At 38.1% G+C, this 27247-nt stretch overlaps 4 protein-coding genes across 4 annotated transcripts; 1 reads left to right on the top strand and 3 right to left on the bottom strand.

Moving 5' to 3' along the window:
- The first annotated feature begins 12418 nt into the window (after positions 1–12418).
- On the top strand, positions 12419–14206 carry LOC107817134 (protein STAY-GREEN homolog, chloroplastic). The gene is made up of 4 exons (XM_016642907.2): positions 12419–12768; positions 12865–13038; positions 13452–13619; positions 13787–14206. Exons 1-4 carry the CDS (start codon positions 12655–12657, stop codon positions 14108–14110), a joined length of 780 nt encoding a protein of 259 aa, XP_016498393.2. The 5' UTR covers positions 12419–12654; the 3' UTR covers positions 14111–14206.
- Positions 14207–14530: 324 nt separating this feature from the next.
- Positions 14531–21329, bottom strand: LOC107817133 (B-type cell cycle switch protein ccs52A). Its single transcript, XM_016642905.2, has 10 exons — positions 20705–21329; positions 19966–20088; positions 19744–19848; positions 18755–18934; positions 18595–18657; positions 18289–18483; positions 15573–15674; positions 15393–15455; positions 15206–15274; positions 14531–15096 (listed from the first exon to the last, which is right to left on the bottom strand). The coding sequence occupies exons 1-10, from the start codon at positions 21206–21208 to the stop codon at positions 15043–15045; spliced, it is 1458 nt and encodes a 485-aa protein (XP_016498391.1). The 5' UTR covers positions 21209–21329; the 3' UTR covers positions 14531–15042.
- Positions 21330–22636: 1307 nt separating this feature from the next.
- Positions 22637–24012, bottom strand: LOC142169798 (uncharacterized). Its single transcript, XM_075231713.1, has 4 exons — positions 23509–24012; positions 23269–23391; positions 22819–23138; positions 22637–22757 (listed from the first exon to the last, which is right to left on the bottom strand). Exons 1-4 carry the CDS (start codon positions 24010–24012, stop codon positions 22637–22639), a joined length of 1068 nt encoding a protein of 355 aa, XP_075087814.1.
- Positions 24013–25902: 1890 nt separating this feature from the next.
- LOC142169797 (uncharacterized) lies at positions 25903–26724 on the bottom strand. Its single transcript, XM_075231712.1, has one exon. The coding sequence runs from the start codon at positions 26722–26724 to the stop codon at positions 25903–25905; it is 822 nt and encodes a 273-aa protein (XP_075087813.1).
- Positions 26725–27247: the final 523 nt, after the last annotated feature.

Raw genomic sequence — 27247 nt, 5'->3', positions numbered from 1 at the left:
AATCACAGCAACCAGTCTCAACCGAATCGGTGAAGCAGGAAATAGAAGATAACGAGGAAGAGTTTCCGATGCCTCGAGCTCTCATCGTCCCTAACGACTCCGACGCCACCAAGTCAACGATCGAAGAACTGGAGCAGGTTATATTAATCGAACGTCTACCCGAGAGAAAGGTATACCTGGGAATGGGGCTGAACCCCGATCTCAGGCAAAAACTTGTCCAATTTCTTATTGATAACATAGATTGTTTTTCTTGGTCCCATTTAGACATGACAGGGATCCCACCATCGATAACAACGTACCAGCTAAGCTTGGACCCTAGGTTCAAGCCGGTGAAGCAAAAAAGAAGACCTCAGTCCGAGGTAAAGCACGCATTTGTAAAGGATGAGGTAACTAAACATCTCAAAATAGGGTCAATTCGGGAAGTAAAATATCCCGAGTGGTTAGTCAACGTAGTTGTAGTCCCTATAAAGGGGAATAAACTTAGAATGTGCGTAGATTATAAAGATCTAAACAAAGCATGCCCCAAAGATTCTTTTGTACTGCCTAGCATCGATCGCATAATCGATGCCATAGCCGGCCACGAGATCCTTACTTTTCTCGATGCCTACTCCGGGTCCAATCAAATTCGAATGAACCCGGAGGACCAGGAAAAGATTTCATTTATCACCAAGTACGGAACCTATTGCTATAATGTAATGCCATTCGGGCTAAAAAAATGCATGAGCTACTTATCAACGCCTAGTGAATAAAATATTCGAAGAACAAATAGGTAAGTCGATGGAAGTTTACATTGATGACATGCTAGTTAAGTCCCTGCGCGAAGAGGACCATTTGACTCATTTGCAGGAAACGTTCATGATCTTAAGGAAATACAACATGAAGCTCAACCCCGAGAAATGTGCTTTCGGGGTTGGATCGGGCAAGTTTCTTGGTTTCATGGTATCGAATCGGGGAATCGAGATCAACCCCGATAAAATTAAGGCTATCGAAGACATCACCGTCGTAGATAGCATGAAAGCAGTGCAAAGGCTAACCAGGCGGATAGATGCCTTAGGCCGATTCATTTTGAGGTCATCAGATCAAAGCCATAAATTCTTCTCTCTACTCAAAAGGAAGAACGATTTCGCTTGGACCCCGGAATGCCAACAGTACTAGAACAATTGAAGCGGTACCTATCGAGCCCACCACTACTTCACACTCCGAGGACAGATGAGAAGCTTTACTTATACTTGGCAGTATCAGAAATCGCGCTAAGTGGCGTCCTAATTTGAGAAGAGCAAGGTACACAGTTTCCTGTTTATTATGTAAGTCGAACCTTAGGAGAAGCAGAGACTAGATACCCTCACTTAGAGAAATTAGCACTTGCACTAATAAGCGCCTCTAGAAAGTTAAGACCATACTTCCAATGTCACCCCATATACGTTTTAACCACTTACCCACTTCGTAATATTTTGCACAAGCCCGAATTATCGGGTCGATTGGCCAAATGGGCTGTCGAACTCAGTGGGTACGATATCGAATATCAACCCCGTACGACCATCAAGTCCCAAATTTTAGCAAACTTCGTGGTCGATTTCACGCCAACCCTCGTACCCGAAGTTGAAAAGGAACTCTTGTTAAAATCGGGTACGTCATCGGGGGTTTGGACCCTCTACACAGATGGTGCTTCAAATGTGAAGGGGTCCAGGCTTGGCATCGTACTGAAACCTCCCAGAGGTGGCATTATTAGGCAATCCATCAAAACCACTAGATTAACTAACAATGAGGCCGAGTACGAGGCCATGATTGTAGGCCTCGAGCTAGCTAAAAGCATAGGAACAGAAGTCATCGAAGCCAAATGTGACTCTTTACTAGTGGTGAACCAAGTAAACAAAACTTTCGAGGTTCGAGAAGATAGGATGCAAAGGTATTTGGACAAATTACAGGTAACTCTACACCATTTCAAAGAATGGACCCTACAATATGTGCCTCGAGAACAAAACTGTGAGGCCGACGCACTCGCAAATTTGGGGTCGTTGGTCGAGGAAGATAAGATCAACTCGGGGACTGTCATTCAACTCTCAAGATCTGTAATCGCGGAGGGACATGCCGAAATAAATTCCACGAGCTTAACCTGGGATTGGAGGAATAAGTATATTGAATACTTAAAGGACGGAAAACTCCCATCGAACCCTAAGGAATCGAGGGTTCTACGAACCAAGGCTGCTCGATTCACACTGGTTGAAGATGGAACATTATACAGAAGGACGTTTGACGGACCACTAGCGGTATGTTTGGGACTAGGAGACACCGATTATGTTTTACGAGAGGTCCATGAAGGCACTTGTGGAAACCATTCCGGCGCCGAACCATTAATTCGAAAAATCATCAAAGCAGGGTACTACTGGGATAGCATGGATAAGGACACTAAGGAGTTCGTTCGAAAATGTGATAAATGTCAAAGGTTTGCACCAATGATCCATCAACCCGGAGAGCAGCTTCATTCGGTCATTTCTCCATGGCCATTCATAAAATAGGGAATGGATATCGTCGGTCCTCTACCATCGGCCCCAGGTAAAGCTAAATTCATTTTGTTTATGACTGACTATTTCTCTAAATAGGTTGAAGCACAGGCGTTCGAAAAAGTGAGAGAAAAAGAGGTTATAGATTTCATCTTGGACCACATCGTGTGTCGATTTGGGATACCAGCAGAAATAACATGCGATAATGGTAGACAATTTATCGGTGGTAAAGTGACAAAATTCCTCGAAGACCATAAAATAAAAAGAATACTGTCTACACCATATCATCCTAGAGGGAACGGACAGGCCGAATCAACGAACAAGATTATCATCCAAAACATAAAGAAAATATTGAACGAAGCTAAAGGAAAGTGGAGAGAAATTTTGCCCGAAGTCCTTTGGGCATATCGGACAACATCTAAATCCAGTACATGAGCGACCCCATTTTCCTTAGTGTATGGCTCCGAAGCTTTAATTTCGATCGAAGTCGGGGAACCAAGCGTAAGGTTCCTACATACATCGGAAGAATTGAACTACGAGGCAATGAATACTAGCCTCAAATTATTAGATGAAAAAGGAGAAGCGGCACTGGTTCGAATGGCTGCACAAAAATAATGAATCGAAAGGTACTACAACAGAAGAACTAACCTCCGCCATTTCAAGGCCGGGGACTTGGTCCTAAGGAAGGTCACCGTCAACACTCGAGATCCTAATGAAGGGAAGCTTGGCCCAAATTGGGAAGGACCCTATCAAGTCCTCGATATAGTCGGGAAAGGGTCTTATAAACTTGGAGCAATGGATGGAAAACCATTACCAAACAATTGGAACATATCGCTTCTTAAACGATATTATTGTTAAGGTATGATTTTCTCTTCTCTATCGTCTATATACGTATATTCGGCATTAAATCATTACAGGAATTCGATGAAAAACATCAAGACCTCCGGTTTTAAAGCACGCGTTGTACTCTTTTTCCCTTAAGTTTGGCTTTTATCCCAAATGGGTTTTTCCGGCAAGGTTTTTAACGAGACAACAACTATGTGCTACCCGAGGACAAATCAATAGTATCTGAGGCTCCTTCATAATCATCCTCGAATACTAGGGGGCTACCAATCGGAATAAATCAAGTTCGGCGCAAGAAAGTTATTTCATATCAAATTCATGTCGAACAAGGTCTCAATAGAGAAAAGTGTAAGGGCCAAATGGTCAAGACGAACCATGCCCACGTAGTTTGGCTCGAACCCTGGCACAAGATACAAACACATGTATAATGACTTAAAAAGGAGGACCTTTTTTTTCCAGATATCTCACACTTTGAAAAGATCTTCCTGCTTCATGATTCAAACAGGAGTCTACGGGATAAGATACTTTGAGTTCGTGTTCGAAAACAATCACTCACTCAATTATTAAAGCCTAAAGGCTATCTTACTTCGAGTTCGAGCAATCACTCACTCGATCATAAAAGGCCTACGGGCTAAGATATTTTGAGTTCGAGTTCGAAACAATCACTCACTCAATTATTAAAGCCTAAGGGCTATCTTACTTCGTTTTCGAGCAATCGCTCACTTGGTCATGAAAAGCTTACATGCTAAGATATTTTGAGTTCGAGTTCGAAACAATCACTCACTCAATTATTAAAGCCTAAGGGATATATCTCACTTCGAGTTCGAGCAATCGCTCACTCGGTCGTAAAAAGCCTACGGGCTAAGATATTTTGAGTTCGAGTTCGAAACAATCACTCACTCAATTATTAAAGCCTAAGGGCTATCTTACTTCGAGTTCGAGCAATCGCTCACTTGGTCATAAAAAGCCTATGGGCTAAGATATTTTGAGTTCGATTTCGAAACAATCACTCACTCAATTATTAAAGCCTAAGGGTTATCTTACTTCGAGTTTGAGCAATCACTCACTCAATCATAAAAAGCCTACTGGCTAAGATATTTTGAGTTCGAGTTCGAAACAATCACTCACTCAGCCATAAAGGCTACGAAGGCCGATTTCGATGAAATCACCTAAATCCTCGTGAAAGCATCGGTAAGGCATGAATGAAATCTTCACGAAACAAGTCAGTAAAAGAAAAAGATATTTGTATAAATATAAAAAGATAGTTTACATAAATAAATGCAACATAAAAGAAGCTTAGGGCTAAGCTTCTGGGTTATCATCGAGAGCGGTCTATTCTCCACTGGGCTCCCCCCATTTTCGGACCCGCTCTTACTACCGTCATCATCATCATCATCATCATCGCCACCAGAAGCCAAGGCTTCAGCATCAGCTTCGAGTTCTTTGGCCCTTTTTATCGCTTCAGCAAGGTCGAAACCTCGAGCGTGTATATCCTCGAGGGTCTCCCTCTGAGACCGACACTTAGCAAGTTCGGCAACCCAATGTGCTCGAGTGTCGGCAGTATCCGCTGCCTCTCTTGCCTCCATTTGAGCAGCCTCGACATCGGCCCGATACACGGCAATGGTCTTGTCCGCCATGACTTTCGATGACTCGATCTCCGCCTTGGCCTCAACAAGCCTTGTTTCAAGCTCCTCGACCCTCTTGGCCTGAGCCGAACCTTTTTGCTTGATGCTTCAAAGCTGAACATCGGTCGATAATAATTTGGCCAAGATGGTTTCTTTTTCTGCAGCCAGGCGGTCGATAGTCTCCTTCCACCGGTCACATTTGGCCTTGATTTGATCGATTTATTCCCGAAGAAACCCGATCTTTTCAACCTTTTACTGCAGCTGAGATAACGAAGGGTTAGCTTCCATAGTTGGGTCAAACCCATACTCTAACAGAACGAGGCTCACCTGCTTATCTAGTTCGGCCTCTTCTTCACGAGCCTTAGCCAAATCTACTTGGAGGTCCTTTATAACCTCGTCGTTTTGGCTGCAAAGAAGCCACAAAGCATCTCTCTCCCCCGAGACCTTCTGAAGCTCGACCTCACACCGGCTGAGGTCGACTCAAAACTTGCTAATATCCTACACAGTATGGAAAAAACACAAGTCAGGTCTAGAAAAGAACGAAGAAACCAAGCGCAGCAAAATCATTACCCGAGAAATGAAATGTTGGGCCTCTTCTAGAAGAAGAGAAGCGTCACTAATATCGGGAGGCATCATCGACTCCAGTAAATCAATCCCAAAAAGGGTCCCCTACACTAGAGCCTCCGCCCATATTGGGGGTCTTCAATTCTCGGGCTTCCTTTAACGCCTCCTCAGAAAAGGTCGAAAGAGAAGGCAAATAACACACTATCATGGTCCCGAGCGAATCGCTCGGGACACTATAATCACGACTCGGGATATCGAAACTGACCCTGACCGGTATAGCCGTCATCGGCTCAGAAGGTCTGGCGACCTCGATAGCTTTCGCAGATCGGATCACCAGAGCCGAAGCATCATCATCATCATCATCTTCTTTTTCTTCTTCTTCTTCTTCTTCTTCTTCTTCTCTCAGTCGTTGGACCGAGTCCTTCAAAAGAGCGATTGCCTTCCTCCTCACCCTTCGAGTTTTGGGCTTGGGGTCCTTTGACCGAGAAATAACTTTTCTCTTTTTATTTTTCCCCAGTTCCGGGATAGGGGACTTGGTTCCTTCCTCACCACTCGAAAGCCTCAAAACGGCATCCTTGGTTATACCTGCATGAAAGGAAGTCGGTAACGAATGGAGCATAAAAAACATTTCGAAAAACATAAGAAGTGACCCTTACCGTGATTCTTGGCCTCCCATCTACCTTTTGCCAAATCACGCCAAGCGCGTTCGGTATAAGAGGAAGTCGAAGCTAACTTCCGAACCCAATCCTCGAGGTCGGGTATCACTTGTAGCATCCAAAGGGCAGCTGTATATCGGAGAAAGATATCAGATAGAATCAGAAAAAGATACGAAAAGCAACGCCTTATGAAAATCACTTACGGTCGAAATTCCATTCCTCGGGGAACGACATCTTCTCTTTCGGGATGAGGTCACGGGTCCTCACCCGAATATAACGGCCTATCCAACCCCGATCCTTGTCTTCGTCGATGCTCGACATTAAAGCTTTCGATGCCCAACGATGGAGCCTGATTAGTCCTCGAAAGATTTGAGGCCGATACAATCGTATGAGGTGATTTAGGGTGAAATCCAGCCCCCCGACCTTGTTGGAGAATAAGCGAAGTAAGATTACTATGCGCCATAGAGAAGGATGAATTTGGTCGAGGGAGACCTGATATCTTTTGTAAAAATCAATGATCATTGGATCGACGGGACCCAACGTGAAGGGGTAAGTATAAATACTTAAAAAACCCTCCACATGAGTGGTGATGCTCTCTTCGGAAGAGGGAATTTGCAATACAACATCAGGACCCCAGTTGCAGTCTTTCCTCACAGCCTCGAGATGGCCCTCTGTTATCGAGCACTTGTGCATCGACACGTGCTCACATCGACCCGGAACCGACGAAGGATTTTCAACCTTAAAATCGATTTTTAGAGTACACGGACTAGGAACATACTCGTGGGGAGGCGGCTCTATCGCGCCTTGTCGCCGGACGGCCGTAAAGATAAAGCTTTCTCCTTCTGAGGTACGGTTTTTGAAGTTTTTGCCATTGGCATAAGAAAAAGAAAAACTAAAGAAGATGAAAGGCTGATGGTGCCAAACGCAGGTGAAGGTGACTGTACGAGCGGCGAAATAAAGGCAGAAAAAGTAAGAAAATTTGGAAGATTGAAGATGTAAAAGTGGTAAATGATAAATGGAGGGGTTATTTATAGGTTTATACCATGGCGGTTCAGTATCAGCGGTAGCCGACCACCGCCTGACATACATTAAATACCTTGAAAGACTAAATCGATGGGACAACTATCACGTACGTCATGATCGAACCCAGTAAAAACATCAACTTATAACTCGATAGAGCCGTTGAAAATCATATCGCTTCTCACCACATTCTTCCTGAGAAACGAGGGGACTATTTGTATACGGTCGAAATAGATTTCGGCCCTCGTACGTTTGATTGGGTTCGAATGGTAAGCGACCGAAGTGAGACTTCGAGATGAGTTCCGAAGATAGTACAAACAAGCTTCGAGCTCCAAAACCGATCGAGGAGTCGGCTCGGTATCATTATCGAGCCCATGACCAAATCGAACCGCAAGGCAACATGAAGGTAGTCGGAGACGCACAGACCGATTGACACTCACCCCGAATATCGAACTCGAACCAAGGCCGAGGGCTCGACCCAATAACGAGCTCGAGCCAGTATCGAGTTCGCAGATAATAGCCGTTGCAACCGCACTAGAGAAGAGAATCTTGGCGGGAATCGAGGAAGAGACAATTCATTATGAGTTCTCCACTGTATATTTTTATTGTAAATAAAGTAAGATCCTTCTACTATAAAAGGGGGAATCCCTGTAAGCACAGGGCAGGTTCACTCATTGTAAGAAAATACTACTTCTATTTATTGAAAAATAAATCTCTTGAGCTTGTTTCACTCAGCATACTCACTCTCCTCATTCAAGAATTCATATCCCGTTTTTATAGCCAGGAATCTAAGCATCTCCACTTCTAGTACGATTTACGTCAAGCTATATCACATATCCTTAGAACTACTAATAAATTCAACTATATCCGATTTTTCGGATAAACAACAATATTTTACCTCATTTAGGATAACTGATTTAGGTCAAATATACCATTTGTCCTAGTTTAGATGTCTATATATATGTATAATCGCTTTTTTTTTTCGTAATGTAGCTTTTTCCTGTTTTACATTTTTACATAAAAAAGGTTATTATCTTACCTCATATATTCTCCAATAAAATATCAAATACTTTAAATATAGATGGCTGTTTTTAGGGTCAAATTGATACCTTCGGTTTGAGGAATTAAAAAGAAACCCTAAATCTAATTTAGTCCCATCCTCCAATTTTCTCTATATTGTGCACATTTCAGAACTATTTCCCCGATAGTAGGTGAGGTCGGTATTTTAGCTTTTTGCAATAATTTGGCACGCATAAAACGTGGAGAAATAATCAAATCTTTTTCATGTCTGGCTAATAGGGTCTTCCCCCCCACACATGATATGCAGATCGTAAAGCATAAAAATCCTTCTCACTTGAATAGTAACCTCTCATTCAATCACCCAAAATGATGAGTGATTCGCACAAATTAGGATTATTTGGTGCTACCTTTTAAATTTTGATTAATATAAGAAAAATTTGAAAAATAGCTTCTATGTCAGAATTTTGAAGCACGCTCATCATGATTTCATATTTAATATTGGGCAAGTCTTGTGGTGATTCGTTAGAATTTCTGGTAAATCGTCATAATTGGCCACAAAATTCTAACGGTACTAACAATGATTTTTTTCAATTTGCTCCTGCTAAATCAATTCAAATCATTAAGGATAGATAATATAAGCTCAAACCATAAATAAGTAATGATTTTTTAATTTTCTACACCACAAATTTTATTATTTTTTAATTTTGATTGTGCGCTCATAATTTATTGGAAGAAGAAGAAAAAGAAAAAGAAAAGGGAGAAAGCAGAAGAAGAAGATGTAGAACGAGGAGAAAAAGAAAGTTGTGACGGATTAGGCTGAAAGAGCTAAGATTTTGTTCTCAGGGTCAAAATTTAAATAAGTGTCCTTAAGGTGTCCACCCCATGTAAATTCTTGCAAAATGACGGCAAATTCAAAATATTGAAAAAATGATACTGTATAGCCGCTCTCAAAATAATAGGCACAAATATATATTTTTGTATATATATATATATATATATTTGTATGTTATATACTCCTATATCTGCAATAATTTGATCCCAAGTACCAACTTAAAATGTAAGTATTATTCAATTTGCTAATATTGTTATCAATATTTATAAATTAAAAAAACTGAAAAAAGTATTCTTAAATCTCCAATAAAACACTAGAAAGCATTTTAATTTTTTTTATAAATATTTTTCGTCATATCAAAGACAGTATCAAAAAGAAAGAAAAAGGAAAATGAGATACACAACAAATATGTTTTCAATGAATTCAGAGGCCCAAGTCGACTGCCGACCAGGCAAAGTTGGCATAGGGACTCTGGTACAAATAATTCTGGTTATTTCGTCTGTGGCTTGTTATTTCTGAAAGAACTTTTTATAATATTACTTTTTTTTTCTCGAGGAAGCTCATTCAAGAATTGAATGGTATCTTATTAATAGCCTGTTCTTATTGTAGCAAAATTATAAAACTTAAGTTTGTAAGTTGTAACTAAAAAATATATATTATTGTTTCGATATTTCACATCAAGTGAAAATCGTTAGAAATTTCTCAACCTAGTGATAGAAATTATGAGATGAACAACGCCTCATTGTCAACATTTAAATGAGATTGCTGAAACTTTCAAAAGGTAAAAAAAAATGACACTCAATTCATATAATTATAACAAGGGTTTTTTATTCAACAATAAAAAATTACACAATAGTATTGTATAAACGTGAAAACACATACGCTTTTTTTTCTCTCGTTTAGTTTGTTCTTTCAACATTCAAAACCTCAATTTGTTTAATGAGATTTTTATTTAGAATTCGAAATTTTTAATATACCGCAGTTCTTCCTTTTTCTTTTACTTATATACTAGCTAGTATGAAATTCTCTCTTGATTAATCAATTTTGTATAAGCATTACTTTTTCTATTTTCATGTACTCTCCCATACCTCGTGGTCAAATTTGTTTATAAATATTTCATGATTAATTATTTTGATGAAGAATAAAATATCAACGTTAAGGGTGTGTTTGGTATGTAGGAAAATATTTTCCAATATTTTCATGGAAAATGAGTGATTTTATCACTTATTTCCCCTTGTTTGGTTGGTGAGTGGAAAATATTTTCTAGTGTTGAGTAGAAAATATGTTTTTAGGAAAATATCTTTTTATGCTACCCTCCTCACCCCTTTTCTCCAAGTCCCCATGTTTCCTTGCTCCATCCACCCCCCCCACAAACACCCAATATTTTCAGAACTCTATTATCTTCAACAATTTAATTATTCTTCTAACAATTCACACAAACCCAAAGAAACTAATGTGTTGCTTTACTTTTTTTACACAAAACAACGTTGAAATTTATGCTCCATAATTATAAAGAAAATACTCTTTTTTGGTTGAAAGGGCGGGGAAGGGGAACAGGGTGGGGAAGGTTGAAAAAGAGTTTTAAAAAAAATATTTTTTCCTTCTCTTCTCTTGATAGAGAAAATATTTTCCTCCAATTTGAGAAAAATGAGTTCATGAGAAAAATATTTTCTAAAACATTTAAGCTAACCAAACATGAAAAAATTGAAAAATATTTTCCGAAAAAATTGGAAAATATTTTCCTTCGTACCAAACACACCCTAAATGTCTAATTACTTTGTAGGTGATACGAATACAACTCTTCAAAAATCGCAAGTAATGTTAACTTGAACAAGTTCTTTAATTTTTCTGATTCAAAAGATGATTGATGTATTTTATTCCTTTCCCAAAAAGATTAAGGAAATTAACTGAATTTACTCATTTTTATACAATACTACGGTGTAAAAAAAATCATTTATGAAAAATAAATGTAATAATTCATAATAATTTGAGGGCCATTTTTTAACTTTTGAAAATTTGGACAATAACCAGCTCATCTTGGCAGTTGACTCTAAGGTCGAGATTATCCGCCCATTTAAAAGGAGAAGAAAGTATTGTCTTTTTACTGGAAATATTAAGGGAATTAAATAAAACTAAATTTATAAAAATATGAGGTTGATATTTTAATTTTTCAACATAGTCTTTTGTTTTTTATAAAGTCAAAAAAAAAAAGGTCCCCCTCAAGATAGTTAACATACGCAACTCTTTTCTTAATACAATTGCCACACCAATAATAAAAGAAAATATTACTATGTTTATTAGTATTTTATCCGGTCTCCTTTAATTGATTTTTTCACATATATTAAAGAATTCACCTTTTAGCATTAATTAACAATGATAATTAATCATATTAATATTAATTTGTTCATTAAAAATATAATAAATATTCCTAGATTCTTTACTCCAAAGACAATTTTAAAAAAATTAATTCTTTCTTGATATCTAAAAAAAATTAAATATTATAAATCACAAAAAAAAATTTAAAAAATTAGTTAAAGTGGAACGGGCGGAGTAGTAAATATATACTCCAAATACATTTGAAAGTTCTCAAAATTTAAGAATTGGAGCTATTAGTAGAAAAGTCAAAGGACACAGGTGGGAGTGCCAAATAGGGAAACTGTGATGCCACCCACGTGCTAATTGCTAAGCCGTGCACCCAACCCTAATTAAGCTTAGAAGCTCCTTTAAGCAACTGTATAATTTATCTTATATATACTCGTATGTATTTCATTTAATTATGGTTTTTTAATAGGAGTACTATATATTATCATTTTAATTTTGTGACTCTTAGATTAAATTATATGATTAGGTGTAAATTTCAATTTTCCTGTAATACTATGTTTGAAAATGAATGGTATAATTCGTATGCTTGGAAGGATGGATAATTTACCTTCGTTAAATTCAGAATATAAAATATGAATGTTTTTTTTTCTCTCACACTTGAATAGAAGAAGGAGGTTTCTTGCACCGATTTGGAAAAACTCAAGTTTATAGCTTGGTCGATGCCGAAAATACTAAGGATACCATTAAGAAGAGGAGCATTGCTTGTGAAAATAGAATAATTATACAAAATTTACTTACATTCATAATTAATTTATAAGCATTTACATTTAAACCTTTATTACTAAATGATATATATGTATCCTCACTCTAATTTGGTCGCTTTAATTTATATGTAAATATGAATTTAAACACGTATCCCCCCATTTTTCTTTGCCTCTTTCGTCGTTTTTTTAATGTCTTTCTCAAAGATACACGTATGAATACTAATCTTTGAATGAAGTCTATAAAACCTTAAAGCAAAAGCGACTACGCAAGTAAGAAACCAAAACCAATCCAAAAAAGGCAAATTCCTGTTCTAACTTTTCCCTACGCCTACCTGATCATACTACTATAAAATATTCAGTACTTATCTTCAAAATTTGGGATTTGCCTTAAGAATTTGCAGCTTAAAGAAGTAGTAGTTGTAGTTTAATCCATCCTCCTTTAGTTGTGATCTTCAGATATAGCTTCAGCTTCATAACATATCAGATTCTAATAAGAGTCTCAGAGAAATGAGCACTTTGACCATTTCTTTACTTCCATCAAATCTCAACGCTCAAAAAGAAAGCTCTCTTTTTGTATACAAAACTAGAAGACTGTCCAAAAAGAGCCAATCTATAGTTCCTGTAATATTCATCTTCTTTCTTAATTCCCTCTTTTGCCTTTCAAATTTGGACATTCTGCATTGTTTAATTATTGATATATGTGATTGATGATTTCAGGTGGCAAGGTTATTTGGACCTTCTATTTTTGAAGCATCAAAGCTGAAGGTTCTATTCTTAGGTGTTGATGAGAAAAAACATCCTGGAAATCTTCCAAGAACTTACACACTTACACATAGTGATATTACTTCAAAACTCACTCTTGCCATTTCTCAAACCATTAATAACTCTCAGGTAATTTCTCTGATCCTGCTTCATATTCATGTATTAGCATAACTAAATTAGAAAATATAATTCCCTTTCAGTCTATAGCTACTCAACTTTTAGGCACAACAGAGGAAAAAAGGGAAAGATTCAGTTTCTACAATATTGTTTTTATTGGAATATTAGTTTTACTGCAAATTTGTCTTCCTGAGCCGAGTGTGTACCGGAAACAACCTCTTTAACTCTTAAAGATAGGGGTAAGGTCTGTGTACACACTGCCCTCCCCTGACTTTACTTTGACGTGTTGGCTTGTCCCGACATAAGATTTTGGAAGTACTTAAATCAATTATATTCCTCATGAGGGTTAATTTTCCTTATTTGTATTTCAATTGAAATTGGTGTGAGAAATTACTCTAAGAAATATTTGGAACTTTGATGTGCAGTTACAAGGGTGGTATAATAGATTGCAAAGGGATGAAGTGGTTGCAGAATGGAAGAAAGTTAAAGGGAAGATGTCACTTCATGTTCATTGTCACATTAGTGGAGGCCATTTCTTGTTAGACTTTGTTGCTACCCTCAGATATTATATCTTCTGCAAGGAACTCCTCGTGGTATATATATATATATATATATATATATATATATATATATATATATATATATATGTTTTTATTGTTGTATTCTTGTATTTTTTCCTCAGAAAAAATTCAAACACCAGAAAATGATTTTATTTAAAGCAGTCTTTTGACCTAATATTATTTGGCATATGCACCTGCAGGTTATAAAAGCATTTGTTCATGGAGATGAGAATTTGCTAAAGAATTACCCAGAGTTGCAAGAAGCTTTGGTTTGGGTTTATTTTCACTCAAACATTCCAGAATTCAACAAAGTGGATTGCTGGGGCCAACTCAAAGAAGCATCCTCACCTTCTAGTGAATTGGGTAAGACCCAAATGGCTAGTATAGCTACTACAACCACCAATTGCAACTTGGATTTACCACAACCTTGTCAACAATCTTGCACATGTTGCTTCCCCTCAATGAGTTTGATTTCCTGGTCCTCTTCATCTTCACAAACTGGTTTACAAACTTTACAAGATTGAAGTAATTTACTGTCCTTGTAGGACTGTAAAAAGATAATAGGAGTAATTCTTTATTCTAATGTAAATTATTTAAAAATATGCATTTCGTTTTGAAGATGGTGGTACCTTTTTTTAAAAACCGGAGAAAAATAGGCATTCGGTGTATGTGTTGCGCCCTTACCACTAAAACAAAGCATGAGTATAAAGATGTTGATGCATAGTAGTCATGGACTTGGATTGTATCTAGTGTTGCAGCCATCCCACGTTTCATTGACTTGGTTTTCATGTTTTTCATTTGCTTATTTGCTTTAGTTTCATTTCCTTTCAATCTCTTTCAAGCTTTATCCTTTCAATGTCTAAAATAACTAAATAAGGGCAGCCCAAATCTATGTTGGTATAAACTAATATTGATGCATAAGTTACTGAGGCAGACAGCAGTAGGAAACAAAAGGTGAAAAAGAAATAGATCGAACTTCTTTACACCTGAACCTGAGAAGTTACACGAGTACAGTAGCTTGTTCAATTACTCGTGTACAATCAAATTGTAAGTGAGCATATAAGATCTGCTTTCATGAATTGGAACGCAGAAAAACAGTAAAAGACAACTTTATGTACAAACAAGATCACAAGTTCGCGAAAAATTGGATGTCCCCTCAAAAGAACACGCTCCCTCTCTCTCCTATATTACAGAACGCCCCAAGGATGTTAATGAGAATTAAATAACATCTCCAACTGTACACTCTGATCTATTAACAGATTAATCACTCTAATACATATTTTTGAAAGATGATAGAGATCATCATCCTATAAGTTGCACATTAAGTCATACATCTTCCTGTAACTCTTTCCCGTTACAAGTATCTCTCATCGAACAGATCAGCTCGCACCTCTTCGCTGCTTGTGCTTCACGATGAAACAACTTTAACGAGTGCCCAAAAATAATTACATTGCAGTCACCTGATTTTCGTTCTACCGAGAGAAGATGCCCCAATTTCAGTCTCGGTGTTCTGTATGGCCAATTACATTCACATGTTAGATGTCCTTGGATTCTTTTGAAAGTCTAAATGAAGGTACCCTGTAATATAGAAGGTTACTATCCTTTTACATATGCTTTACCTGAGATTTAGGAGAAGGGAAGACATTCCAGAATCGAAGTGTTTCGTCTCCTGCTCCAGTCACAATCGCCTGCAAAGATGTTAATAGCAGTTAAAAACATCAGAGTAGAGAGAATGAAGCTGCTGCTGCACTAGGCGACAAGTAGAAAGAAATACATAGACGAAATTAACTAGTTTTGCTCAGCTACCTGTCCATCTGGAGAGATGGCAAGATATAAGACTCTATATGTATGGCCCGTCAGAGTAGCTATCTGCATTAATTGAAAAAAGCATATGATTAAACTAGTACAAGACGATGTCTAACAAATAAATGTTTGTCCATATAATTTTTACTGCAGCGTCACATTCTGAAAACTTAGGTGAAATACCTTGGACATTGTAGGATACCTCCAGAGTATTATTTGGTTTTGTGAGTAACCATGAGTGCTGACTAGTTCATCTACGTTCTTCGACCATACAAGATTGCAGACCTGCCACAGTATTGAATGAGTTAGTATATCTGAGTAAACAACACTTGGTGGCACTTGTAATTTGTAAATCTGAAAGTCCAGAGAGACCCGGGAGGGAGGGGGTTGAGCAGGGATTGTTGGACAGTTTTCTAACCTCCCTCACATGCTTACAGATAAAAGTATCTTGCACTATCCTGTAGTGTGTACACACACATATATCCCGACTCAGTATGTGAGTGTGTGTGTGTGCCTGTTGGGGCGGGGGGTGTCTGAGAGAGAGAGAGAGAGAGAGAGAGAGAGAGAGAGAGAGAGCGAACTTGCAGAACTGGTTCAAACATAAATATTTCAATGATTTTTTTTTTCATGAGCTCCTTTAGGGTATATTCCCAAGCTATTGAGATACTTGTATTTCCCAGGGTTATAGGTCTAAAATCTGGACGATTGGGCTCTACTTCCTACTGTGCCAATTCCCGGGGTTGTAGGTCTAAAAATCTGGATGATGGGGCTCCACTGCCCTCTGTGCCTTTCGAGCTAGCTCTTCCCTGATGAAGCACCTACAATGGCATAACTTGTCTAGATAGCATAAACCATGGGCACGCCTAGCCCGAATTCCCAGCCCAAGGTATACTAATGGGGGAAGTCTTACTTTTAATTCCTCATATTTTGTTATACAAATGGGGGTAAGTCTTACTTTTAATTCCTCATATTCTGTTATACAAACGGGGCAAGTCTTACTTTTAATTCCTCATGTTTTGTGGATGAAACCACTTTTGCAGTGTTATTTGCTCTTACAGCAATTCCTAGATGCTTAGAATTTGTCTGAAAAGGCTTTTTTAAAAAAATCCAAAAAACTTACACAGAATGTAGTAAGCTTGCGAATCTTTTGATTAGTTTCATTTATGTCTCGCATCACTTTCCTTGGTTCCTCTCCTACCTTGTGAAGTGAATTACTTTCAAGGACCTCCTTCACAATGAGAATGATCCAAATCTCTCTCCAGCTCCCCTTTTCTTTTACCCTCCCTTCTCTCAGTCATATTCAAAGATTTCTGCAGTTTCAGCTACGGCGGGAACTCTTCTAATTCTTTAGCTGTTTAGGAACTTCAACACAATTAATAGAATAGGTGCGTAACTTGAAAAACACTGTTGATATTGTCTCCCAGGGCTTTGAAAACCTAAGTTGCTCGGACTCGGGTTATGAGTGATACGAGTGCAACTCTAGAGGTCAGATCCTTCATAATCTAAATTTTAAGATTCGGGGGTACGGATAAGGGTGCAGGGATTCGCCTAAAAATAATTCAAATATCTAAAAATAGAGTTACAAAAATATGTTATTATAAAATATTATGTGGAAAACTTACAAGGTATTCCGATAAGGAGAAAATATTGATCAAGAGAAGAATCCGAGAATGAGATAAAAAGAAAAAGGCCTGACATAGAAATTTATATATACAAGGTATTCCATTTTCTTCAATTTCACCCTAGCTTTTGTTTTGATTTCAAAAATCATTGTATCTTTCCGAATTTCTCCGTCGATTTTGGTCAAAGTACCCAAAATTGGTTGACAAGAGCCGGTACAGATCCCACACCCATGTCAGGTCAACACAGGTGCGGCACCCAAAGTGAAAAGTCCGAGCAACTTAGTTGAAAACGCCTCAGGTTCTTGATGGTAAATGTTTATGCAATTCTGATGTTTTTCTTTAAAGTTTATACCTGCAGAGGGCCTATACTATCAATAGTACAATATTAGTGCATTTTGCCTTGTGCACAAATAAATAAAGATACGTAGTGAAGGCCATAGAGAAAGATATTTGAGATTAAGAAAGAGATGGGAAGAGGATGGGTGGTGGGGGTTAAAAAGAAGGTCAAGATGGTTTGATAACTCCAATAACAATGTTTTAAGAAATAAACTTGAGGACACTATTCTCTTACGAAAAAGGAGGACTGAATATGCAGGGTAAGGTGTAGTAAGAGCAACATCCCTAATGTTAACTATCATCCTCATACAAATATTAGAAATGACAGAGTGAGGTCCCCAGTACTGTTTCAATTTGAAAGGAAGATCCTGCTCTTGAATGGTGTAAAATGTGCTTGGAGATGGTTCAGAAGGGGATGGCCTACTGGATAAGACGTAGTAGTAACAACAGCTCTAATCCCAACTGCAACACTTGGGGTGAGCACGCCGGCTCTAACCTTGGTGAGCAGGATTACCTTGGCAATCTGCACCGGGTGTGAACAGGTTGCCCGATGAACTAGTTGAAGTGCACAAAAGCTGACCCGATGTATGTTTGTATGCCCGCACGTGTAAGATTTAAAGGTCCACAAATTCTTAAAAAGCCAGAATTATCCTATCCATGGAATATGGTAAACTTGACGAACACAAACTTAAATGAAGCTAAACCAAACCTTTTTCTATTCTAAACGCCATGGAATGATCAGAAAGTGAGTTGAAAAGAAAGATTGTTCTTTTTTTGAGATGGTAACAATTGAAAAGCAAGATTGTTCTTCTGATCACGTAATTTAGATAACGCAAGTACTATCTTTTGAAAGAAAGAAAAAGTTGGTAAGATTTATCTAAGATAGGCAGAAATATCAAATATAAAAGAGGTCTTAAATATATGTAATAATAGGAAAATACCTGACTGCCAGTGTCTATGCAGCTGAGGTGTGTATTAGTGGTTGTATTCCAGAATCGAATGCATCGATCCGCTGTGCCACCACCAGAAGCTAGAAGCCCATGAAGATGAGGGGACCATGCAATCGCTTTCACAGCAGCCGTATGCTCGCAGTATTTTAACATAGGTTGTGTTGAATGGTTGTTCCACACTAAAAGCTGGTCATCAAGATTTAAGTGAGATACTGAAATAAGAGCCTAAAGATAGCAAAATATCATCTAGCGAGTATCATGATCAGAAGAACTTGATTCTGGAAATTAACAACATACTCTGTTATCATTTCCACCAGAAGCTAATTCACGGTTATCACAAGACCATTTGAGCCCACAAACCTGAAAAGAAGTAGTTTCTATTAAGATGCAAGAAAAAGTAAAACAGAAAATCTGCTAAAAATGAGTTATAAAATGAGAAGCAAGAAGGAAGCCTAACCTCTGACCTGTGACCACTTAGCTTACTGACGTAATCTTCTTGAGCTCGTATATCACGCTGAAGAATACTCTTGTCCCGGCTTCCTGAAGACAATAGGGATGAGCTCCAAGCTAGCGCACCGACTCTTAGTCGATGTCCCTCCATTGTTCTTATCCTCTTACTGCAAGAGGCATCCCATAACTACGCCACATGAGATTCAAACACCCGTTAACCATGTAAACAAAGAAGGTACTGCAAAACAATCCTATGTTTTTCATCCAATAGATTAGATTAGACCTAGAAATAAAATTTTCATGCACTTAAAAGAGAAATTTAAGTTTCATGCAATAAATTGCGCATGAATAAAGGAGAACAAAGATCTAAGTTATTACAGCAAGCGAGCCAATGTTAGCTTTAGGATGCCCGAATTCAGAGGACAAAGGTGAAAAGTAAACATTGTGTGCTTTCTGCTTTAAGCCTCATGCTATTTCTTGCTTCAGAAAAATAGGGAAAAACAACTGCGTAACCAGCCCAAGCTTTCAAATAAGTGTTCCCATGGAATTTACGTTGAATAGTAAAGTTCCTTTGTAACTTAACTTTGTTCATTATAAACACAATATGACAACTTCATGAAGCTTATATTGAAATCTTTTTCCTTTATATGCAAATTCCAAATACTGCAGAGACAACAGCCGCAGCAAGTTTTTCAAGTTTTATGCTACTTAATTTCATAGAACAAAATTGGCTTACAGAATAAACATATGTAGAGAACATCGAGATAAATATGCAGCTTAGTGTGATTAAAGCACTTTATATATATACAAATACCACCAGTGCTAGGACATGCAGTTTCCTTTCGAGAAAGCCTATGTTTCTGACTCAAGGATTATTATACTCTGGATCTAATAAGCAGAAAAAAATTTAAAATTTAGAATCTGTGATTGGCTCCTGTTAACAGTTTTCTTTCATATAAAAATAGTAAGTAAGATAACCAATTTAGCATTCCAGACCTGAATTTTGCCATTACTTGTTCCAACAGCAAGATGTGTACCCCGCTGTGCCCACCCAACTGAACTGACATTATCATCATTTCCCAAGTCGCACAACTTCACTACCTGCATATTGCAATCGACAGAATTAAGTTATGTTTATCAGCCAGATAGATGCATTGATCGAGCAAGAGTACGTTAACATCTCCATGAAAGGAAAGAAAATGAAGCCAAACGACTCACCTTGCTACTAGATGCATGCCACAGATATACACAGCTCCCCAGTCCCACAGCTAATACATTATGCGAAGACCAGTCCACAAGGTTTAGATAAAAATCATCTTGCAACGCAGGCGCATCTAATACCTAGCAACAACCATACAACCACACCTACATAAGCGTTCTCATCTGGTAATAACATATTCACCACGCAGCAAAAAAATAACAACGTTATAGTCAAGAACCAAAAAAAAAAAAAAAAAAAGAGGAATAGGGTGGTGATTTGGGAAGCTGCTAAGGGAACTAACATATAATAAGTGTCATTCCTACTCTACAGGTCACAAGTTGAGGTGCCAAGTAAACTTGCCCACCAGCGCAATGAGCTCACACTAAGTGTTCTAGCTGAAAATCGAACTTAAGATCTCTAGATTGTTACTCCTTTACCTCAACCACTTTGCTATTCCTCGGAACGAAAATCCTTAATAGTACTCCCTCCGTTCAATTACAGTAAACCTATTTAATTGGGCAGATATTTTAAAAAAGAAAGAAAAGACTTTTTGACACTTGTGGTCTTAAACATGCCACATTTTCTTGGCTATAAGACTATTGAAACTTGTCATTCTTAAACATGCTATAACATTTGTGTGGTTACAAAAGCTTTTCGTTAAGGATAAATAGGAAGTTTAAGTTAAATTATTTCCAAATAGAAAATAGGGTCACGTAAAATGGGACAGAGCTTGAAGAAAGACTCAAGAAGTGTTACCTTATAAGGTGATCTTGGAACTTTGCGGGGGGCCTTAACAGGGCTAGGACCACTAACACCAGGTAGCAGCTGATCATCAAGCCCAAAAGGAGACAAAGTATGCAAAGATTGACGGGTCTCACTTTTATACCGAAAAATATTGCGATTGGGTCTAATACTCTGCAAATTCCTCCCATTTAAACCAATATTTTTCTCCGGTGTTACAGGAGGCAATACAGGCCCAGAATCAGGCCCGAACAACGCATTACGCAAAAGAGAAGTATATGCTTTGCTAGAATCATCTGTAGAGTTAGAATTCGGGGACGAAAGTGGCAAGTCAAAAAGAGCAAAATTAGAAGAAGATCTGCTGGGAATAAAACGGTCGCTGTAAATAGTACGAGAAGGGGAAGGATGATACGAGTTGAAACCCGGGATTAGATGATTATTATTAGGAGTTTTGGGATTAAGATTTGGATTAGGAGGTGATTGATTAGAGTGTATGGAACCTGAGCTGGGGTTTTCCATAGAGGAGATTTCTGAAACAAACCCTAGGAGGAAGAAGAAGAGGGGAATTGCAGGTGGAGAATAATATTTCTCACGGGAATAAAATTTGTTGGTTTTTCGTTAAATTTTCCCGGGAGAAATAGTAACAGTACTTGAGTTTTGCGGGAAATTTATATATGTGGGGTCCATTTTATTAAACTAGGAAGCACCGTTCTATATATACTTTCTTTCCTAATTGGATTGGGAACCAATTCGTACAACGTAGGAAAACGTGTGATTTCCTTTTAACTAGGAAAGTTTCCTATTTTTACCTAAACAGAACGTAATATTTTTTTTTAGCAAATATATAGGCTGCCGAGTGGCTAATATATATATAACAAACGGAAACAAAGATACAATATTTACAAATTATCCTACCAAATTTCAAATATGCTAAACTAGGGCTAAAGGTAATAAAATATGAAATGCTAAGTATTACAAATAGTGCCATAGCCAACTCCCCACATAGGTAGGTATGTGTATCCGCCAGCAAGTGCAAAACCTTAATATAGCACCCAGGCGTCAAGTTTTGCGTTCCAAAGGACAAGGCAAATATAAATCTCCAAGCAACACCACCAATTGGGAGTGACCAAGTATCCATATAGATTTCCAAAATCATGAACAATGTAGGTATCCCTGCATATGATGACTGTAGTCCAAGCCGAAAGCAACCTATACAGAATGAGATTAACCAAAGAAAGACAGTGATAGGTGTTATCTCCTACAAAATAGAGCACATGCTTGCACTGCCATGACACCTCCAGATTGGACATGTATACATGTCAATACCACTGAATAATGCCATGACATTACAAAGCCTACCAATATGAGATCTTACACCTTTCAGTAACAATAAATACCAACTTTGATCCTTCATGAAACCTTGCAGAATTGGTGTGTTGTAACCAATATACATACTGCTCCAGTAGTTACCTGTGTGATGCAGTAGTACCTGCCAGCCGTAGGCTATACATATCGACCAAGACAACATTTCAAAATAGCTATGTACATTGCCATTACATCTCTAGATTGGGCATGAAGTCATACCAATACCACTGGCTAATGTCTTAGCATTGCACATATACACATAAATCAACATTACTCATGTTGATAACATTGGATCCCAACTTTTGAATTTAGCCAACCATTGTTCTAGTATATATATACACACATTAACCTCAATGCAAAGGATATACCGAGACACATAATCCGACATTATATTCTCCAGGAACCTTATAGAGTGAACTATCCACTGCCTTCTTGTATATGAACCTTCATACACCATTAGAGCACCTCCAGAATGAGCATGATAACATGCTAATACCACTAGAAAATACTCTAACAGTGTATAGACTCTAAACTTAACAAAGCGACAAGCAGGCAACTGGAATAACAAACCTTGAATCATCATCAATCTGGAGCTCTTATTTTGACAATCCTAACCCTAAGATTAGGAGTTTGTGATTTGTCAAGATTGATCAGTCTCTTCCCTGCACTAGGCAGTTCAGAAAAGAATTGAAATTGAATTGTACTGCAAAAAAAATAAAATAATGTTAGCTATAAAATCTGCAACTGAGTTGCTTTCTCCGAACACATGTTGAAAGATCACATTAAAGTGATCCCTCATCTCTTTAATCTCCTGCACATATGGTACTGTAGACCAAGGTGGATCCCATTCCCCTTCAACAACCTTCTTTAGCACCAAATAGTCAGTCTCCAATATGAGTGGATGAAGATCATGCTCCACACAATACTCCAAACCTTGCAGGATTGCTTTTGCCTCAACTACAATATTTGTGGTCACTCCTAAGTCCACTGCCCTTGTATACACTAGATCTCCAACATCATTTTTCTCACAAAAGCCAAGTGAACTAGGCCCAGGATTTCCTTTTGAAGCTCCATCAGTGTTACACTTGTACCATCCTTGATATGGGAGTTGTCAAGTAACTCTCCTAGTGATCAATATTGGTTTATAAGTTTCAAAGAATTGGATCATATCTGGCCACAAACAAAGGTATATGAGATAACCATGGATATCTAACCCTTGCCAAGTAATGCAATGTCTTGTTGACTTCATGAATGACTCTATTAGTAGAGATAGTTCCCCCATTCTTGCCCGTGTTCCTCTTTTTCCATAACTCCCATGTAATGATGGCTGGAGCTGCCTGAAATAATGGTTTTAACTTTGGGCAACATTTTGCATTCCACCAATTCCTTATCACTTACTTCACTTGCACTAACGATACATTAATCCCTGCAGCTCCCATAAGCAGTTTACATACCTTTGAAGCAGTAGGACTAGTTAAGAATATGTGATCTATTATTTTCTCCTGAGGATGTTGACAACACCAACATCTGGACATGACTATATACCCTTTCCTTCTCCATAAATCATCAATAGCCAATTTGTGCCTCCATAACCTCCACAAGAAGAAAGATATCTTGAAAGGTAAATCTTTAGTCCATATTTGTTTGAATTCCTGATTATGATTAGCTTTATGCCTCAGAATTTGCCAAGCAGAGAACTTACCTAATGGAGTTGGCATCCAACATGGTCTGTCCCAGTATTTCCCACTACCATCATAGTGGACATTATGTTTGATATGGTCAGCAATGTCTTCAGGAAAAGTTTGATCAATCAGTTGCTCATTCCATACTCCTAAATGTCTCAGTTCTAACACCTCATGTAATTCTTCATCTATTGGAAAATCAGGAGGCAGTACATGATAGAGTGCACCTAGTCCTGTCCAGTTTTCATGCCAAATACTAGTTGTTCCACTCTTCATCTCTCACATGATCTCATGTTCTACTTCTTCCCTAGCATTCAACATCTGCCTCAACACATGAGAGCCCCCTCTAAATTGCACAACAGTAGGAAACTCCTTTTTACAATATTTGTTCCATATAAAGTTGGACCACAATTATTTGGTAGTCCTAATGCTCCACCAAAGCTTAACAAATAGAGCTTTTGATACATCATGTAAAGGTCTAAAACCTAAGCCCCATTCTTCTTTAGGAAGGCATAGGTTCTGCCAAGATGACCAATGCCTACTCCTACCTTCTTCCTTGGTGCTCCAAAAAAATCTTGCAAATATTTTATGCAAGTGCTCCAGTATTTTATCAAGAGGATCAAGAACTGACAGAAGATGCATTGCCATGCTTTGAAGAACACTAGTTATGAGAGTTGCCTTTCCTCCAAATGATAGCAGTTTACCTTTTCAAGCATGTAGCTTAGCTTTCACATTTTTTATAGGATCATCATAATATTCCTTCCTTCTTCTAGTGTAAAATATAGGGCACCCTAAGTATGTGAATGGAAAATGCCCTCTTGTAAAACCTGTTGTACCCCCAACTGCTTGAAATAATGCATGTGCAACATTGGCATGCATGTAATAAGAACTCTTGGATTTGTTGATCAACTGTCCTGAAACCTGCTTATAACCTCCTAACACTGCCATGATCTTACTCAATGAGGTAGGATGGGTTGAGGCAAAGATTATTGTATCATCAGCATAGGCCAAATGGTTCAAAGGATCAGACTATTTAGCCATGCCAAATCCAACAAAGGACTTGTCTTCAAACAATTTGTTCAAAGACCTAGATAGCACTTCAGCTGATAGAATGAATAAGGCAGGAGACAGTAGATCTCCTTGCTTCACTCCTCTTGTAGACTTGAAAAAACCCGAGGATTGTCCATTAACCAAAATCGAATACCAATTATTAGAGAGTAGGTTCCAAACCATAGTGATAAAGTGTTTTGCAAACCCCATTCTTCTTAGCACATGCATCAAATACTTCCAGGACACCCTATCATATGCCTTTGCCATATCAAGCTTGATCACCATATTAGCAGGTTTGCCTCTCATTCTTATGTCAGTGACAATTTCCTATGTAAGTAGGATGTTTTCAAAGATACTCCTCCCTTTCACAAAGCAAGATTGGTTAGGAGAGATGTAACTAGGCAGAAACTTTTCCAATCTGTCATGAAGAACTCTAGAAAACACCTTGTTAATAAAATTACTCAAACTTATAGGTCTTAAGTCTGAGAATGTCTGAACTCTTGGCTTCTTTGGCAGTAGCACCAAATTAGTGTGAGTAATAGATTTTGGCAAAGTTGCACCTTCATAGAAATGTAGAACTATGTTGTGGATATCATAGCAGATCACCTCCCAACATGATTGATAAAATAGACCAGTAAATCCATCAGGACCACTGGCACTATCTCCACTTAGCTCAAAAACTGCAGCCTTGACCTCTTCTAGTGTTGGAAACCTACATAGCTCCAAATTCTGCTCGATGGAAATAATAGCTCGGACATTGTCCAACATAAAAAAATCAGTAGGATCTCCCTCTTTTGTGAATTGTCTTTGATAGAATTCAACTGAAGCATTATCCATCTACTCTTGATCTTCTAGCCATGCCCCATCTCCATTCTGAATTTTTTTCAATTGTAACTTCTTCCTCTTGCCATTGGCATGGTTTTGAAAGAAACTAGTGTTCCTATCACCCTCAGAAAACCATGTCATTTCAGCTTTTTGCTTCCAGTATTATTCCTCTATACTCAGGTATTTCTTCAATTCTAGTTTAGCTTTCTGAAGGACAATCCTATTCTCAATTGTAGGCTCCTCCTCAAACAACATCTCCTTCACCCTAACAATATCCTCCAGTATTGCTAACTATTTGAAGATATCACCAAAAGTATCCCTACTCCATTTAGACAGTGCTATCTTCACCTTCTTGAGTTTGTGCTTAAACATTAGAAAAAGATCTCCAATAAAATCAACATTCCAATTCTGTCTCACCACATCCATAAATGTAGCATGTTTTGTCCAAAAGTTTAAGAATTTGAATAGCTTGACCAAGTTTGTAACCTGCTCACCATATGTCATGAGTAATGGTGCATGATCTGATCTAGTTCTGATTAAGTGTCCCACTTCAATTATTGGCATCATGTTCTGAAATGGAAAATTCACAAAGATCCTGTCCAGTCTTTTGAATATACACTCAGCATTAGGCCTCCCATTCCACCATGTAAATGGACTGCCTTTGCAGCCTTGATCAAATAAACCACAAGAGTTTACACAAAATGCAAAATCCTCATATTCCGGGAGATGCACTGGCAATCCACCTATATTTTCATCTTCATGTAACACCACATTAAAGTCCCCTCCTACTAGCCAAGGTAGCTCCATATCACTTGCCATGTAGTATAAGTTATCCCATAATTCCAGCCTCTCTAATGAAGAGCACTTTGCATACACAAATGTCATCATAATATGTTGCCCTAACTCATGATGAAGCACCTTTACAGTTACCTGTTGTGTAGTTTCCATCACTAACTCCCATTCTACCACAGTATAAAAAAAAATCATATCTTCCCATTCAAATTTGAAAAAAGCAGTCTCCATATTCAATCTTCTCTTATACCTTTGTATATGATCTGCCTTCTGGAATGGTTCCATTAGTGCAATGACAAAGAAATTATGCTCCTTTTGCATGTTGATCACCCTAGGAAAGGCCTACTGTGTATTCACAGACCTAATGTTCCAAATCAACCTCTTGATCATCATTTAGTTTGTGAGGCTGCCCTCCTGGGCATGATTTTTACAGGTTGAAGAGGTTCCTTATTTTGAGTCTGCTTCTTTGTCTTCTCACCTCCCTTTGCACTAGTTCTAGGTGATAAATCAGCCTCCCTTGCCACTTATCTAAAATTGCCAGCAGTTGATTCATCATCTCCTTCCTCCAAATGTGACTGTATTATGTAGTGTATGCAATGGTGACTTCAAATGTACATTGAGATGCAGCTGCATAATCTGATCAGTGGCTGAAGCACAAGCCATTGGCACTAGCTCTAGTGCTTCAGGGTTCTATGTAACAATAGCCTGCTCCTCATCGACCGTAGCATTCTGCTCCAGATCTCATACTGCCTCCTGCATCATTCTGAACTTTAGTTTATAAACATTGCCCAGATTAGGGTTCACTGTAGCAGATTTCCCAGAATTTACTGTTCCATTAAGATCA

Source organism: Nicotiana tabacum, chromosome 15, assembly GCF_000715075.1.
Source record: "Nicotiana tabacum cultivar K326 chromosome 15, ASM71507v2, whole genome shotgun sequence".
NCBI lineage: Eukaryota > Viridiplantae > Streptophyta > Magnoliopsida > Solanales > Solanaceae > Nicotiana > Nicotiana tabacum.
The sequence above is the reverse complement of the archived record's forward strand: the minus strand, read 5'-3'. Positions and strand labels throughout refer to the sequence as shown.